This window comes from Fringilla coelebs, assembly GCF_963513975.1.
Source record: "Fringilla coelebs genome assembly, chromosome: 22".
Taxonomy (NCBI): domain Eukaryota; kingdom Metazoa; phylum Chordata; class Aves; order Passeriformes; family Fringillidae; genus Fringilla; species Fringilla coelebs.
The window spans coordinates 3,445,590-3,464,251 of NC_140048.1; the positions used below are offsets into that span (position 1 = coordinate 3,445,590).

General features: G+C 47.5%; 1 protein-coding gene across 2 annotated transcripts in view; it reads left to right on the forward strand.

Moving 5' to 3' along the window:
- CAPZB (capping actin protein of muscle Z-line subunit beta) overlaps window positions 1–18,662 on the forward strand; it is a 60,144-nt gene that overhangs the window by 26,804 nt on the left and 14,678 nt on the right. For both annotated transcript variants that reach the window (XM_084220013.1, XM_084220014.1), the window contains exon 4: window positions 6,270–6,383. In XM_084220013.1, coding sequence (XP_084076139.1) covers window positions 6,270–6,383 — 114 coding nt within the window. The remainder of the gene's footprint in view (window positions 1–6,269; window positions 6,384–18,662) is intronic.

Consider the following 18,662-nt stretch of genomic DNA (forward strand, 5'->3'; position numbering starts at 1 on the left):
ATTTTGAAGCAGGAGGGGCTGTAATACTGGAATGGTACAATCAGGTTTCAGTGGTTTGGCTGCCACATTGAGCACAGTCTCTCTTTTAATGTGTTTTCCTCTACCTTACCATTAGGATGAAGTTTTTCATTTATGTTAAAATCATCTCTTCCCTTTCTCACAGTCTTTCCTGACTGTCCTTAATGGCTGTAGTGGCAGTGGCATAGTTCCAGATATTTAGTATAAGAATCATGAGTTTACAGTCCAGAAACCTTTGTGACTCCTGCAGCAATTTTATTCTTTCCCTTAACAAAGGGTGCTGGGCTGTGAGGTAAGGACCCCACTCATCTCCTGCCCTGAATTACCAGCTCAGCCATCCTGCTGCTCCTGGGGATGATTCTCAGGCTTCCACTTGTCTCTCCTTTCATAATTTACATTTTAGTGCTTGGAATTATCTCCAGGAAGAATCTCACTTTGCTCTGTGTAGATTTGATGTAGGGTTTTACATTCATCTGGCCAGAATGTTTCAAGAATTATGTTTCAAAGTGGAGTTTCAGAAAACATTTTTTAACAAATCTTTTTTTATTTGGCTCAGGCATCACTGCAGAAGCAGGTGAACTTGCAGAGGATTTGAGATGAATTGGTTCAGTTGCTTTGAGTTGCAGGGAAGGTCCCTCTCTAATGTGAAGCACATGTGTGTGGATGATTTACACAGAGAACATGCTGAGATACATTTTGTCCTAGCAACAAGAGATGGAGAATGAGAGTGGATGCAGAGTTTGACAGTGCCTCTGGATTGTGGCTGAGTAAACCCTAATGAGTTATTTAAAATATAACCTATTGCAGGGGGCCAGCAAGTGAGCAGGACTCAAAGGTGGAGTGTCACCCTGATTTTTTAAGATTTTCTAAGCCTCCTGATGTTGACATTATTGTAGAGAACTTTCTCACACACATTCTGTAAATAACTCATTGTTTTGCATTCTTTTATGGAGGAGGAGAACTTTGATAGACTGTTGGTTTGTTCAGTGTCATTGGAGAGGTGGCACTGTCACCCTCCAATCCACTGTCACTTTTAGAAAACTATAAATGTTGGAGTCAGAAAATAAACTTCCTTTTTTTGCTCTTCACCTTGAGAGCAGCGGTGTGTGCCTGTGTTGTTTTGTGTCCTACAGTGACAGTGGAGTGGCACTGCCATTCTTTAGGGCACTAATCTCTTATTTAGAGACTACTCCAACCTTCCACAGAAGAGCCTGGTGCCTTCTGTAAAAGCATTTTGTGTTAATTTTGTGTGCCCCAGCTGGTTAGATCCACGTTAGCAGCAACTTTGATTTAATCAGTTCTGAACTAGCAGATAAAATAGGAGCTCAGAGCTTCTGCTCCCCATGAGATGTACCCACACAGCTGCAGCCCCTCTGGCAGATGCAGGAGGGGGGGATTAAATCCTGAATTTCTTGTGGATCTTTCAAGAGATGTTTTCTCCCTGAAGTGATGATGTTTCTTGCAGCCCCTTTGCATCCTGCTTAGGCTGCTGATGTGGACATCAGTCACACAGGGAGCTGGAAAAGGCACTGGTTGGACAGTAATGGGATATCGTGCAATCATTAAAAACCCCTGTGTTTAATTAGGGCACATGACAGCCCTTCCTCTAAGGTCAGTGTCACTCTTGCCTCTGAAATTTGCTCCATCTCTTTCTGAGAAGGTATTAAATAGCTACAAGGAAGCAGGAGGAATTTGGTTTTTGAAATCACTTTGAAATTTTCGGGACTTATTAAGTAATGAGGTTTCAGAAAAGCTCTTTCATTTGTTCCTCTAGAACGGGCACCATGTGTTAATTGCTGGCAGGAAAGAATCCTGCTCCTAAGGCTTTTGATTCAGGCATTCTGGATTGAAGTGATTCTTCCTTCTGGAATTGATTGGTCCCAGCTCTGATTCATGAAGTAAATTCTTTCCTTAGCACACAGCAGAAGCCTTTGAAACCCCAGCAGCAGCGCCCTGTGCATGTTAATCCCATTCTGTGCCTGTGTCCAGACACTGCTTCGTACCTCATAAAACCTGCAGTTGTTACTGGGAAGTGCCTCTTACACTAATTTAATCAATTAGGCCAAGATCTAGGAGGAGTTCACTGGGCTTTTAAAAGCTTTTGATATTTCCACAGCCATTTTCCAGAGCCACACGCTCGATTAGAAGTCCCAGGGAATTTTATTCCCTGCCTGCCACGTGCTGCACCCCCAATTCCTGCACACTCCAAGCTAAACACCTTTCCTTCTATTGGACAGGTTGCTAATTGCATTTCTTTTAGCAGGAAGGTCTTGCTCAGGAAGAGGTCTTGCTAAAATCCAAGTATTTCCAAGCATTCCCTGGTCAGCTGAGCTCGCTCAGACTTTCTCACTGGGATTCCAGTTTTATAGGGCTGGCTTTTTCCAGTGGCTTTGCAATTTGACTGGGAATTTGCCTGGAAAAAAAGCTGCTGTGGGAAGTGAATATCCTAATGCTTGGCACATCACAGTTCACTCTTTCCTTATGTTTAGACAGACTTGGTTTGCTCCATGTCGAAGGTGGATCAGACTAAAAGGTGGATTTTGGAGTCTCCTTGGATCTTCATAAATAGATAATTTTTATTTTCTTTATATTATTAAATCCTGCTTGTGGGAGTCTCACAGGTACTTCTGTGAGTGCTCCTGGAATAACAGAGGTTTGTGAACGATATCAAACAGTCATGGAATCCACATTGTGAAGGCAGAGCTTTTATTAATTTTATTTTTTAATATTAGACTTCAAGGTCCCTGACTTTGTCCATACATTTCCACTCGGAGTGTGTTTGATCACTCTGTTAAATGGAATCCTTATGGGGAATTTGGGGCCAACAACACTGAAACCTGTTAGCTGAAACACAAACCATTCTCTTTTGGGGAAATTAGAGGTCTGACTTTTGAAATTTAAGTGCTTGTCCATCTGTCTTTCTTCAAATAGCCTCCAGTTAAGTGTTTAAATGTGTTGTGAGTGCATTTCCACAAAAATAAAAAATACTGGGCTGTGTTAGGAGGTTTTTTTTGTTGGTAAAGCTGCTGCTGGCTCCAGCTGGAAAGGGATGAAAATGCCACAAGCTGCTGGCTGGAAGGGTCTGTTCTGGCTGCCCCTCAATGCCAGGGGCATTGAGCCAGGGGAAGAGTTTGGTGTTTGCACTTGGAGCATCTCCCAGTGGTTCTGCAGGAGGTCCCTGCTCACCCTCTGCAGCAGCTGAGCCACCTGGGAGCACCAGGGTAGCACCAGGGGGGGTTATGGGAATCTGTCCCAGATTTCAGAGATTTTAGGTAAAGAAGCGAAGAAAGAGCTGAGAAGGGACCTCATCCCTGAGTGTCCCTGTGTGCAGGGAGGGCTCTGAGCAGGGCTCTGCTCCCTGGGACCCAGCAGTGACACCAGAGCAATGGGCAGGGACTGGTCCCAGGGAGCTCCACCTGAGCATGAGGAGGAAGAACTTTGCACACATTGCCCAGAGAGGCTGTGAGTGTCCCTCCCTGGGGATGCTCCAGAGCCATCTGCACTCAGTCCTGTGCCCTGGGCTGGCCCTGCTGCAACAGGGAGGTGGCACCAGATAGAGCCCCTGTGGGCCCTTCCAGCCTGACCCAGCTGGGATCCTGTGGCTGCTGACTCTTCTCCAGAGCAACCACATTTTAAAGCAGCTGTTTAAAATCACCAAACCTCAGAATTACTGAGCTTGGAAAAACTCTCCAAAACCATTGAGCCCAAACTTTACCAGTCCCCACCTTGTCCCCAGCCCAGAGCACTGAGTGCAATGTCCAGGTCTTCCCTGGACACCTCCAGGGATGGGGACTCCAAACCTCCCTGGGCAGCCCCTTCTAATGCTTGACACCCTTTCCATGCAGAAATTCCTGCTGGTGTCCACCCTGAGCTCCCCTGGCCCAGCCTGAGGCCGTTCCCTCTCCTCCTGTCCCTGTTCCCTGGGAGCACAGCCTGACCCCCCCGGCTGTCCCCTCCTGTCAGGAGCTGTGCAGAGCCACAAGGGCCCCCCTGAGCCTCCTTTGCTCCAGGCTGAGCCCCTTCCCAGCTCCCTCAGCCTCTCCTGGGGCTCCAGCCCCTTCCCCACCTCCATTCCCTTCCCTGGACACGCTCCAGCCCCTCCATGTCCTTGTGGTGAGTGCCCAGAACTGGACACAGCCCTGAGATGAGAACCATGAGCTGAAAACATCACTTGGGTGGATGTGACACAACAACCCCACTTTTCCTGGTGTCACCTTTCCTGTCAGGTGTGTTCAGCAGGAGTTGTGGGAGCAAAGCAGAGGCTGGGCTTTGTGCTTTGCATCACACAGGTGTCAGAGCTCGCTGCCTTTCTGAGAAATGAGTGACAAAGAAAAAAACCTTTCCCTGTGGCCAGCACTGGGACCTGGTGCTGCAGCCAGGGGCTGGGAAAAGGAAGTGGGGAAAGGGGAGAGAAAGGGTAGAGGTGCTTTTCTTTGAGCCAGCAGTGATATGTGTAAGATGGTTACTCCAAGGGGAAATGAAAAGCAAAATGCAGGTTTCCAGAATGGGAGTTATAAAAGCCTCAAACAGATGGGCAAAGGGTTCCATTAATCTTTTAATACCAAATCTTTCATTAAGAACACAAAAATCTCTTCCACACCTGCAGAAATTGTAGTAAAACCTGCAGCTTTACAAACCCTGTTAAATCCTTCAAACTGTTCAAAGGGTTTCCTAATGTTATGCTAAAGGTAGAGTTTATTTCAGAGCAGAGTAGTGGAGGAAAATGTGGACCTTAATCATAGCCAGCAGTGTTTGGCTCAAATACTGTCAGATCCCAAATAAACTACACAATCGATTTGTATTTGCATGAAAACAGTTTTTAATATTTAATGTTCAACAGCTGAAGCCTTGTTGTTGACTATATAAGAAGGAACAGATTGAAACCCAAGAGATTTTTTTAATATAGAAAACCTGAAGCCAGGGAATAGCCCCCAGGTGAGTTTTGAGGGCTCAGTGTCCCCTTTTTGCCAGTGTTTGAAGTGGCTGTGGAGAGTGCAATTCTACCAGGTAGATTGCTCTGGGCACCTTTTGGGGTTTTGTGGCAATTCAGCATCTGTGGATGAGCTCAGACCCACCAATATTAAACCTTTCAGAGCCATGGAATATCCTGAGCTGGAAAGGACCCCCAGAGACCATCCAGGCTGACTCCTGGCCCTGCACAGACACCCCAACAATCCCTGGGAGGGTTGTCCAGATGCTCCTGGGAGCTCTGGCAGCCTCGGGGCCATGAGCAGGCTCTGTCTCCTTGTCTGGGTTTGAAAAGTCAGGTGTCTGCTAAGGAAGGCAGGAGCCTCTCCTGAAATGGGAAATGTAAACCCTCTCCCTCCAAATTATTTTAATTTTGAAATTAAAAGGCACTCAGGCAAATATATGGGAGTAGGAAAATTAAAAATACAAATGTAATAGTACAAAGGGAAAAAAAAACTATTGATAGAATCAAAATAGCACCTGACATCCCATGGGTCAGGCTGTTGGTGGCACAGTCCCATCCCAGGGTGGTGGCACAGTCCCATCACATGGTGGTGGCACAGTCCCATCCCAGGGTGGTGGCACAGCCCCATCCCAGGGGTGGCACAGCCCCATCCCATCCCAGGGTGGTGGCACAGTCCCATCCCATGGTGGCACAGCCCCATCCCAGGGTGGTGGCACAGTCCCATCCCAGGGGGTGGCACAGCCCCATCCCATGGGGGTGGCACAGTCCCAGGGTGGGGGCACAGCCCCATCCCAGGGGGTGGCACAGTCACATCCCACGGGGGCTCAGCCCTCCTGCAGTGCCAGCTGTGGCTCTGCTGCAGCAGGATCCTGCACAAGGGGGGAGTTTTCCTCCAGGGCTGCTGGAGATGGGCCTGCTCTCCCTCTGGGAATGCAGGGCAGGAGAAAGCTGCTCCTCTGGGAATGCAGGGCAGGAGAAAGCTGCTCCTCTGGGAATGCAGTGGGCAAAGGCTGCTGTGCTGTCCCAACCCTCAGATTGTATCCAGGTAGGAATGCTCAGCTCCTCCCCTGGGCAGAGCATCTCCCCATGGGATGATGGAATTTGCTCAGCCCTGCAGGGACACTCACTGGCCATGGACAGCAGAGATCTGCTGGGGGGAGGATTGGGTGTGGGAGAGATAAAGAAAACTGCCCAATGAGCAGAAGATAACTGCTCCACAGATAGGAACGGAGTACACAGCCCCCTTTCCAGCCCAAGACACTGTTGTCTGTTTTTCCTGTCCCCTGGTGTGACTGTCCCTTTCCTTGTCTCCCTGCAGGTCACCGTGGAGCAACAAGTACGACCCTCCCCTGGAGGACGGTGCCATGCCCTCGGCTCGCCTGCGCAAGCTGGAGGTGGAAGCCAACAATGCCTTTGACCAGTACAGAGACTTGTATGTCAGTCCTACCCTCTGAGCCCTGTCTGTCTGTCTGTCTGTGTCCCCTGGGGCAGGCTGGGGGGAGGCAGCGCTGGGTTTGTGATGCCAGACATGATCCAATCTGTCAGCGGGTGCCAAAGGCAGATACTGAGGTGCTTTCCCACCTCCTTCCCCCTTGAACAGATTGATGCTGTCTCTGTCCTGGCATGACCTGGCTTCTCTTTGATCTCTAAGTTCTGGCTTAAACCATCTGCATTTTCCATTCCCTCAAGGCTGTACTCTTAAAAAATCTCTATGTGCAGCAGCAACTCTCACATCTCCCAGTGAAAGGACAGGCACTGAAGTTAGGCAGGGATTGATGTGCTTCTGCTGCAGGATGCTTGTTTCAGGCCCTGTCTTATGAAAGAGGTGTGAAACAAAGGAATTAACAGAGCACATGTGAGATCAATGTAGATTAGGCAGTGGTTTTTTAAAGCAGCAAGAGGAAGCTGTCTGGGTGAGTTACCAGTTGAACAATTTTTCTGTAAATTGGGGCTGTGCTGGTCCTGCACTGAACTTAACCTCCACATCCTTGGGATGTGATCAGGTTCAGCTGTGGGCTCTGTGGTCTCCTAAGCAATGCTGGGGTGGAAAGTGGTGCTAAAACTGCACAGCAAGTGAGTGTTGGAAAGTAAAATAAACCAGTGTGTCCTTTACTGGGACACTTTCTTAGGGAGGTGCCTAAAGCCCATGAAAAAAGTGAACAAGCATCATTGCTGCTTCATGTTGCCTGAAAAGGGAGATAAAACACAGCCTTAGATGTAGTTCAGCATGTTACAGAAGCACATTAAAAGGAACTTTTCTTGCTGGGTTCTGTGGCTCTGTGTAAAGGCAGCCTGTCCAAATGTGTTAAACATCACACTTCTGTTACAGGTATCAAATGTTTCCTTCTTTTCATGCATTATTTTCATAGCTCTCCAACTTCTCTTGTCAGTAACAGTTGTTATTGGGATCTGAACTGACTGGAAGAAAGGAATTTTGCATATTCAGCAAAGCCAGATTTGCAGTTACTCCCCAGATGCAGAACACAGCAGGACCAATAAGATTTTTAATACCCTGAGACAAAAATGAGGAGGTTTATGGAACCAAGGTTGTCTTTTTAAATCCCTCTCTGCTCAGATGACCATAAAGTCATGGCTGGATACAATAACTTCTTTAAACAGCTGGAAGTGGCTGAAAGGAAAGCACAGGGCAGGTTTCTGACTGAGGTGAATCTGCTGAGCCCTGCTCAGCGTGGGGTACAGCAGTACCTTTATATAACAGTCTGCATGTATTGTGTGGAAGGGAAAGGTGAGCTTGTTCCAAATTCCATCTTTCTGTTTGTCAGTGCAGGTTTTACAGGCAGGAATGGTCAGAGGAGACCCAGGAGGGATCACAGCCAGGAGGACAGGTCAGACTATGGGCACAGGTGCCAGCACAGAACACTTCAGTACATGTTGTGATCCCAAAAGTGGAGGAGGAAAAGAGGACAGGGGTGGCTTAATGTTTGGCTGAGTGGTGTAAAAAAATTGTGGCATTTGTGGAAAGAATTTGCAAAGTTAAAGAAACTTAACCTCAGTGTCTGAAGGGTTTGTTGTGCTTAAAATCAGGATTTGTAACAGACGTGTGGAGAGAAACAGGCTTTTGTTTGCTGGGCCCTGCAGTTGGGCTTTGCAGTTTTCTGAACAAGACAATTGGATTTTTGTGTTTTGACAGCAGAAGCTTAATTTTTACTTGGAGATCAGAGGGTGGAAATTCAGAGGTGGCAACAAATGCCAGCTTCTCTCAGTGCTGCTCTTGCCAACACCTTGGGTTGGGAATGGCTGCAGCAATTCCTCATGGAGCAGCTGCTGGAGCTGCCTGGGCAGGGCTGTGCTGGGAGGGTGGCACTGGCAGGGATGGCACTGCCTGGGCAGGGCTGTGCTGGGAGGTGGCACTGGCAGGGATGGCACTGCCTGGGCAGGGCTGTGCTGGGAGGTGGCACTGGCAGGGATGGCACTGCCTGGGCAGGGCTGTGCTGGGAGGTGGCACTGGCAGGGATGGCACTGCCTGGGCAGGGCTGTGCTGGTGTTCACAGGGGTCCCAGGGACAAGATGAGAATCTTGACTCCATGTTTCAGAAGGATGATTTATTATTTTATTATATATATTATGTTAAAAGAAAATGATATATTGAAACAATAGTAAAAGAATAGAAGAAAGGATTTCATCAGAAGGCTTGAAAGGAAAAGAATGGAATGATAATAAAATCTTGTGACTGACCAGACAGTCTGGACAGCTGGACTGGGATTGGCCATTAATTAGAAACAACCACATGAGACCAATCCCAGATCCACCTGTTGCATCCCACAGCAGCATTTAATAATAATCATTGTTTGCATTTTGTTCCTGAGGCCTCTCAGCTTCTCAAGAGGAAAATCCTGGCAAAGGGATTTTTCAGCAAGTATCATGGCTACAGAGGGCTGGCAGTGGCAGTGGCAGTGGCAGTGCAGGGATGTCACTCCATGGGTGGCAGGCAGTCACTCCATGCTGCTGGAGCTGGCAGCTGACCCTGGAGTGCCTGTAGGGCCAGCAGTGGGGCTGGGCCAGGCAGGGTCCATGGAGGGGTCACTGTCCTGGCAGTGTCACTGCTCTGGCAGCTCCTGCAGGGAGCATCCTGGGCCAGGATCCAGCATCCTTCCCAACTCCAGAGCCAGGCACAGCAGAGCTTTCCCAACACTGGGAGATACTTCAGGCTCCCTGATGGGTTAATCAGAGAGCTGAGCATGCTGGCAGCCCTCAGGAGTGTATCTTCTGTGGAAATTCTGGTTACTGTTAGATGGGGAGATCTATTCCAGGTTCACCCTCCAGGAGCAGGGATCAGTCTGTAGGCAGTGTGCAGAAAATCTACATTTTGAGTTGACTTGCAGAGGCTTTCACTGTTTCTGCTCACTCTGGTGAGGTTGCCTGCCCACACAGATCCTTCACAGGGGACACCAGGCTAATTGATACTTCACATTACAAATTCTATAAAAATGCCAGTTTAAGTGCAGTGGCTGCAGATGAAGAGGATGAAAATGGTGCTGAGGGAGAAGCCTCAAATCTGACACATCACCTCCTCACCAGCAGTCCCTTAAGAGGCTCTTCTGTCCCTCTGTGGGGCAGAGAATGTTCCTGAGCTGCCTCTGTAACCACAGCTGCTGTTTTATGAGAGAGAGGTAACAGTGAATGCAAAATTAATCACAGCACTCACAGGGAACACACCAGATCCAGCCTGCCTGAATTTCCTGGGCTCTTCAGGCTTTTTATTCCTGTAATGAGAGTTTCTGCTGGGTTTTTCAGAGCAAGTAGTGCCTTTGTGTCCACACTTGCTAGATGGATTCTGCTGTCCTAGGTTGCTCCAAGCCCTGTCCAGCCTGGCCTTGGACACTTCCAGGGATCCAGGGGCAGCCACAGCTTCTCTGGACACCCTCACAGAGGAGTTTCTTCCCAATATCCCATCCCTCCCTGCCCTCTGGCAGTGGGAAGCCATTCCCTCTCGTCCAAAGTCTCTGTCCATCTTTGCTGTTGGCTCCTTCAGGCACTGGGAGGCCCCAGTCAGGTCACCCCAGAGCCTCCTCTCTCCAGGCTGAAGATCCCCAGGTCTCTCAGCAGTTGCTGTGCACAGGGCTCACTTCACTCCTCAGCTTCCAAACTCCCCTGCTGCTGGTCATCCCAGCATCTGTAGATAAATGGGCACTTTTGGGAACATCTCCATCCCACTCTGCTCTCCCCATGTGGTCCCAACCTCCCCTGGACCAGCTCCCCTTTTACCTTGAACACAGAAAGTGCTGATATCTCACAGAATTCATCTCAGGCCTCTCCCAGCACTTGAGATTGCTTCAGTTCTTCCTTGTGTCAGCCCCATTTGGCCCACACACCTTTCCTTTTTAGATTTCTCTTTTCATCAGGTGTGGTAAGTCTCCACCTACGTTCAGTGAGTCACTGCATTGTATTTGCCATTTCCCAAGGGGCTGGCACCTGCTGTCGTGGGTGTTTGGAGGGAAACAGCCTGATTTGGGTTTGTTAACAGTTTGTGTGCAATAATCCAGTCAGATTTGCTTGCTAGGGACCTTAAAATTCAATTTTATCCCCAAAAGCTTAATGGCCACTGAGTGACTGTAGTGTGAAAATAAGTTTGGGGAAGTCTTGTAGTATTGCATGCAATAAAATCATGTAAACTGGAGAACAATTCTGCTGAACCCTCAGTGCCTGTGAACCAGTGCTGAATTGGCCTGAAGTGTCTGTTTTAGTGCAGACTACCTTTAGTATCTCTGGAGTTTCCCACCTTTCCTTTCTGGAGGTATTTGGGTTAAAGAGGAATTACACCGGGTTTCAGTTCCCTCTCTGTCCTCTGTGTTAAACAACAAGCATATTTCTTGGTTATCTGTTTTACCAAAATCCATGTCACTTTCCCAAAAAACAACTGTTCCATTTCCATCTCCTGCTGCCAGGTTTAACTCCAGCAGTGCCTGGAGCTAATGCTCTGGCATGTTTGTGTTCAGTAGGTTATTATTCCCAGATGGAAGTCTAATATCTTACACCACTCAGTTAGAGCCTTGCCTTTCCACTTCCAATATGGTGAAGATAATTTCTTCCAACACATGGTTGTAATTTATTGCCCTTTGCTTGACGTGTGTGTGCTTGATTGAAATCAAAGCATAATGAGGACCAGGGCAGCTGTTTAAATCTCTCTATTTTAGATTCTGCCTTCCCTTGTTTTGGGTTGGAGATAATCAGGCCTTTAATTAAGTAATCTAATGGCTCTTTGTTGTCTGGAAGAAATAATTTCTGAAGTGATTAAATAGACCTCCCCTGGGAAGGATGCTGCTGATCTGTCTGCAAACAGGATGAGTTTTGGCAACTTTGGACTGGTTTAGTGACTGACACACATTTAGAAAGCTATTCCTCCTTTTTTCTGTGGCTTAAATTGGATTTATTGGTCTTTTGATTTTTAACAGCTTTAGGAAAAGATAAAACATCATCTTAATTATTCTGCTCCTGAAAAATGTTTGTATTGATTAAGATTTTGAATTTCCTCAGCAGAGTGAGAATGAAACCTTTTGAACTTCTGCTGCTGTCTCTGTTTTGATGTTGATCCATTTTCAGTTTGTTATATTAGAGCTCTGGACCAGGAATTTGGTAGGAGTGGAAAGAGGTCTGGGAGAGGATTGACCTCTGAAATGTCTTTGTTGTGTGTAATCCTTTTATTATTGAATTTTGATTGGAATCTGGTCCAGGATAGTTATTCCAGTTTTGGATAGTGTTAGCAGTGCTGAGGTGGCACCCAGGGCTCTGCTCTTTGCAGTGTGGGTAGAACTCAGGTGTTCTTTGCAGCCAGCTGAGCATCCAGTGCCTTTCCCTGCTCTGGAGGAGGAATTCCTGGGCCATGTGCCTCAGGAGTGTGCGGGGTGAGGAGCCTCTGGCCAGAGTTTGGGCAGGTACAGCAGTGAAGTCCCAGTGACAGATGAGTTTGCCCTTTCATTTTTAGAGTGCTCAGGGCTGAGTGTATTTTATATTTTTATTACTCTGTTTAATCTCGTGGAACAGCCTGGCTTTGCTGGGCTCAGGGATGTCTCATTTTGTGCCATCATCTGTGCTCAGCATGTTCCCATAAACTGCTGGATAGTTCAACTTTCTTTAGCTGTTTTTACCCTTTTTCCTAGTTTATTTTGGATTGTGTGCTTGAACAACCTCTAGCACTGCCTTAGTCCACTTATCCTGAAAAGAAAAAATGGAAACCTCTGTTAGTGCTGCCCTTGGGCTGTGGCTGTTTCAGGGATCTGCTGTGGTGCTATCTGAGTTATCCTCCCCTGACAGACCCCAAGAGCCTCTCAGGGGGGCTCAGGCCAGCTCACAAATTGCTCTGCACTTCTCACAGGGTTTGTAGCAGCTGCTGCATTCAGCTGTGACCAGCAGTGCTGTGCTTTGTGCATGGAGCAGCCCTGATTCCACCAAGTAAAGAACTGATGTAAGAGGTGTGACCAGGGGGTGTTCAGCACAGCCTGCCCTGGCACAGGGTGCCCAGAGAAGGAAACTGTGGATGCCCAACCCCTGGGAGTGTCCAAGGCCAGGTTGGATGGGGCTGGAGCTCAGGGAGGGGTTTGCAGCTGTGAGTTCTTTATGAGCCCTGTGTCTGTGCTCAGATGCAAACCTGGGCTGCCTGAACTGGGAGCCCCTGGAAAGCTTTGAAGTGACTTTATTGCCATCAGCTCCCTGTTCCTCATTACTGCTGCAGCCCTTTGTGCTGCCTTTCTCCTGGGCATGGGAGTTCCTGGGGCTTGCACAGTCAGGGCCCTGCAGATTGAATCCAGATGGGTTTGTTGTGCATCCAGCACTGAGGAAACTGCCTGTGCATCCCTCTGCTGCCTGGGGATGTGCACCAGGGGCTGGGACAGCAGGGGAGATTCTTGCCTCAGGTCAGCCTAATAAGGGTGAGATGAAGTCTCCTAAGACAGGTCTAAACCACCAAGACTTTCTCTGCTTTCATGTCTGTGGGCTTTTACAGTTACAGCCTTGCTGTTTTCCCAAGGAAATAATTTGGATGTAGAAAACAGAGCAGTGTTGGGATCCCCTCCTCAGCGTGCCCATGGGCAGCTCAGAGCAGAATTAATATTGAAGTTGTTGATAAATATTAGAGAGTCTTCTTAGAAAGAGGGGAAAATGAAATGTACTGGCATGCTGGAAAACGAAATCAGTTGCTTTTCATCTGATTTTTTTTTCTTTGGGAGTTCCATTTTGGAGCAGCTCTGCACACACTGCATTCTTATCTTCTGAATCGGAGATGTTGGGTGGAGGAGGAGTTTTTCCCTTGGGTTCCCACGGTTCTCTGTAATTACATAAAAACTGAACACTTGGATTAGGAGGTCAGCATTGATGATGCAGCCCTGTCCTCAAACACTGCTCTCTGAAGGCTTTAAATTCCTAGGAAGAAATGACTTACATTCAAAAAGGAGATGAAATTTTAAATTGTCAGGTTATTGTGAGCTTGAATTTTTGAACTGGTTGTCTCTAATAATACTTTGTATTGTATGGACAGACATTTACCTCATGCCCTCACAAATGTTCAGTGCTTTAGTGATGGAACTTGAGGACAGAGTCACTTAAACAGCAGCAGCCTTCTTGTGGCAGATGTGATACAGAATTCTCTTACAGAATTGATGGCACGTGAGATCTGCAGCCTCCAAAGATTTTGCCAAACTTAAACCACGACACAGAAAATTTCTGCTGTTTGTTCCCCTGCTGTCCATGTTTGGATTTCAGCTGGCAGAGTGTGGAATGTGGCAGACTGGGGTGGCTGAAGCAGTGTCTGTGCTGCCCAGGGATGGCCGTGGGAGAAGGGTTTGGAAGCAGGGGAGCTTCCTGCTGTTAATGAGGCACTCCCTCGTTTGGACATGTTCCAGAGTGACCCCTTGTCCTGCTCATGAGGTGGCTGATGGAGCTGTTTCCAGGTGACTTCTCCAAAGGGATTTGGTCATTAATTTCCATCTGCCAGGAGCAGTTGGATGGGAAGGAAAACGTGAGCAGTGCACTTTTCATTAAATAATGAAAGGTGCTAGAAAGCACCAACTGGGAAATTCTAGGAGACTTTTAGCCTTCAGGATCCCATTGTTTGGGTACTGTTGTCCTTCCTTGCAGAGTTCCTGCACTTCACAACTCTGCTGAGCAGTTTGAGTCATCCTGCCCTGGTCCAGATGTGTGCTTTTAAGTACAACTGGCATTGAAGTTACACATACCTAAGTGGATTGGTATGCTTGCTCCAGGGATTTTTGCACCTGTGTATGCTGGAAAGAATTCCTGTAAAATACCTGTACAAAGCCCCCAAGCAGAATTTGGGCTGAGTTCATCGAGTGGGGTGCAAAACCCCTGGGCTGTGCACAGACATTGTACCTTCATTTTAAGTCTCTGGGTGGGATTGTGGAAGGTGGAGCTCCTGGGGCCAGGGAAGGAGAGAGGAGCTGTAAATGCCCTGGACTCACAGCAGTGGGAGAAGTGCCACATCCTGCTCATTCCTGGTTCCAGCCTGTCCCCTCATTAAAGAATCCTGAGCCTCATCACTCACAGCTGGATGCAGGCAACAATTATTTAGGGACAGCTGATCTCTTGAAGAATCTGTTCCTCCTCCTTGAGGTGTGAGGTTGCAGGGCATTTGTTGAACACCTGAGCAATGCTTTAGGTTTGCTCAAAGGTGGGTTGCTCAGATTTGCCACTTCCTTCATGTTTCTGTGTGATTCCTGTGCTGGTTGGAGGTGACAGGGGAAGGGCTGGGTGGGAGTTGTGCCTCGTCACTTGGCACTCCAGTTCCTGTTCCCAGGAGGGTTGGAATGTGCTTCCTCACCTCAGCATTTAGGAAATGTTTTGGGTTGCTGTGAGACACCAGCTGCTCACACTGTGACTTCAGTCATTGTCACTCTTGTAAAAACATGTGAGCTGAATGCTCAGTATTTTCCTTTGGGGTAGGATTTTTAAATGCCAGTTTTCTTGGAAGTCTGTTGATGTAAATAGCTGGAGCCTTTCTGTGCTGAACTTCTGTAGCTGGAAGAAATAACTATGTGACCTTTAGGGAATAAAAGAAAATATATTTTGCTGCTTTAAATGAGCCAGTTTGAAACCCTGTGCCAGCCTTTGGAAGGTTTGCAGAGCCAGGCTGAGGTTCCAGGTGCTGGTGCTTTGGCATCAGGGGCTTGGGAGAGCCATAAACCACAGACTTTTTGTCTCTGGCTCTCAGCTACTTACTGGAAAATCACAAATGTTTTTATGGATGAGCGATTTGGTTCTGAGGTGTAATTGAAAGTCAGAGCTTGTTTTTATTGCTGTGTGGTGGAAAGTCATTTTCTCCACACGGTGTCCAGGATCTCTTGGTGAGGCTTGGAGGAAAGGAACATTATCAGGAGGGTCATGGGGCCTTCCTGGGCTGTCCTTCAGGGTAAAACAAAGTGATTAATCTGCCCTGCTTCCCTGAGGGCTGTGCTGGAAGCTGGGGGATTTCCTCCCCTATCACATCCCTCTTGAAGTCTCAGCTTTGTTCTGGCCACAGCCTCTATTTCATGGGTACAGCTCCGGCTCCTCAGACAAGTTTCCATCCTGTGGCTCCACCCGCTTCAACTTCAAACACTTCATAAAGCTTTGGATCACTCTTAGCTTAAATATTTTCTTTTATTCCTGCATTTGTAAAGTAGGTCAGTCTTAAGTGTGACATTTTTTGTATAAAACAGCTTTTTCCAGGAGTTCTGTGGTTGATGAGTAACAGATATAAAAACTCAGTGTTTGATCATGACATTAAAACTATAATTGATTTTGAGTGAACTGCTGTTCTGAATTCTGTAAAGAGAATGAATGATTACTTTGGGCCTTTTGCCTTTTACTCACCTTCATGGGCAGCCTTATAAAAAGTTCTTTTCCCAGAGATAGAGCAGTGGCTGTCCTTCCAAGGACAGGGGTGTCACTTGGTCTTGATGATCCTTCTAACTGAACCCAACTATGATATCATTTAGCAGTGTTTTCCTTGTTACTAAAGGGATATGACAACCATAAAATGATTTTTCACTGTTTTATAACAAAGTTTTGTCTGTAGGTAAAGCCTGATTGATCTTGATTGGAACATCCTGGACTGATGGGTGTCCTTAGGCAGAGAGCAGTGATTGCTTTGCTCTGAAGCTGTCCTTTGAGGGTGGTTTGTCCCTTGGGGTGTTCCTGGGGTACCACAATAGGAATTCCTCCTACTTGAGGCCTCCTGAGCATCCCAAAAGCATCTGCTGGTGGCTTGGATGCTTTGGGAGAGGGCAGTGTAGCCAGGTGGGGGTTGGCCTCTTCTCCCAGTGACGAGAGGAAATGGCCTCCCAGCTTGTGCCAGGGGACATTTCAGTTGGATATTAGGAAAAAAATTCAGGGAAAGGGTTGTGAAGCGTTGGAACAGGATGTCCAGGGCAGTGGTGGAGTCACCACCCCTGGAAGTGTTCAGAAAACCTGTGGGGCGGTGGGTTAGTGCTGAACACGGTGGTGCTGGGTGATGGTTGGGCTTGATGACCTCAGAGGGCTTTTCCAGCCTCAAGGATTCTGTGACTCCAGCTCCCAAAGAGCACAGATTGCCTTCTCCAGCCACAGCTGTGCAGGAGGATCAGGGCCAGGGACACTGAGGACACAGGGACACAGGACACTGAGGCAAGGGATGTTCAGTGCAGGAGCTGCAGTGCTGTGCTGTGTGTGACTCTGCCTTGTCCATCTGGTTCTTTAGCAGAAGATCCCAGTTCGTGCCTTCCTGGGGCCTTTTCCAAGCTGCTTCCTCTCCTGCTTGGATTTTGGTATGTGCTGCATTTCAGTCCATGGTGAAGGGGTTTCTTGGAGGAAGCCCAGCCCTCCTGCAGCAAATCCAAGTCCACGAATGTCAATTTAAATTCCTCCCAATCTATCATCCAGTTTTCTACTATGGACCAATTAGCCTGTGGCACCTCTTTATTTTTATTTTAAAAAACCAGGAATGTTCCCCTCATATCCAACTGTGACTTTCTGGGGTTCAGAAATCCCACTTCAGTGCTGTTTGAAGGTGAAAGGCAGTGCAGTGATCAGTTCTATATATTTCCTCCCCATGAAGGAGGAGGGGATTTTGGAGCTTTTGGATAATGGATATCCTGGCGTGCCTTGGATTCAGTCGCTGGCATTGTTGTTCCAGCCTCCAGTTCCTGGGCCTGGCCGTGGCAGAGCAGCTTTATTGAAATTGCATGTTGGTATTTAAAACAATATTAATTCTATATTTGATTCATTAGATCTCCAAAGGCACTGAAAGCGTTTCCATGTGTGCGCTGTTGGTTCTGGCGGGAGGTTCTTCACATGGCTTTATGTGGTTTCAGACAACATTTTAGCACATTCTTAAAATACCCACAAAAGCCTTTATGTAAAATCTCATAAAGGTGAACCACATAAAAATTATTTTTTTCCTGTTTCATGTCATTAGGATCAAAGTACAGTAGGTAAGAATAAATTTCGCAAAACCTTGTTTCGGTCCCTCTCTTAATTAATGTTTCATGCTCGTAGCAAGGTCATAAAGTGGGTAATGGGGAAACTGTCTGTGCACACTGTAATGTTCTCAGTGACTGCCAGCTCATTTTGAGTCAATTCACTGATTCTGTAGATGAAAAAGGATATTATATATATTTTTTTTAAAGCAGTCTGACTCTGAGAAGGGACAATAGCTGCTTCTCTCTGGCCTCTTGATTCCCACTGCTGAAGGAAGGGTGGCTTGGGTTGGAGCTGAGGTTCACTGCAGGACTGGAATTTAACTGCATTAACCAAAATCCATTTGTGAATTCCCCAGGGGATGTAAAAAGGGTGTTTGTTGGTTTGGTAGGTCGAAGTTGCCTGTTGGAAGCCTGGCTTTAGTGTGGCTGGGCTTTGCTTTTTCACTGCTGTGTTATCAGTGGTTGGCAAGTGCCCCAGGACAGTGGGTCCTGCACTGCCTGGGCTGGGCTTGGCAAGGAGAGGCAGAGCCACCCATTAGAAATAAAAGGCTGTGGTGAGTTTATAGGAAAGGATTTACCCCTCCTGAGGTCAGCATTGCTTTGGGTAAAGGCTTGGGTGTCTGCACTTAAAGGGAGTTGAGGCTCTTTGGTGACTCTGCCCTCCTGAAGCAAGGTCCTGAGCTGAGCTGTGGGTGCAGGGAATGTGCTGGAAGGGTTGGAAGTGTCTCTGGAGTTCACTTCCAGTGTCTTTTCTCCTGACTGCTGGCAAGGGAGGGGTTAGTGTGCTTTAATCCACAGTGCTTAGGGGTAATCCATGAACTCCAAATTGCACTAAATTGCCTTGTAAGCACCATTCCCAACTGGAAGGCCCAAGGTTAGCAGGGAGGGAAGCACAGAGGTGGGAAGGTTTGATGATTTTTTCATGTTGGTGAGGGATGATTTCCTTTCTGGCAGAAGAGGATGATGGTCACTCCCAGGTGGGTGTGACAGTCAGAGGCAGGATGCAGACAGGTTAATCTGCCTGGGACCTGGCAGTCCTGGCAGCTCCTCATGTCTTTGGATGAAGAGATTTTGCCCTCCTGCAGGCTATGAAAAGTCTGACTACCCACATTTCGTGGTGTTGATGAAGTTTATGAAGTTTCCTCTCCTCCTTTCACATGATCCTTGTGTGCCATGGTCACCCCTGAGACGTGAGAGTTGTGTGCCATGAATGAGTATTTATTTATTCCTCTTTCCTTCATCCTCCTCATGGCTTTGGTGACTTGAGAATGGAAGGGGTAAAACGCTGTGGGTTGCAATTCCAG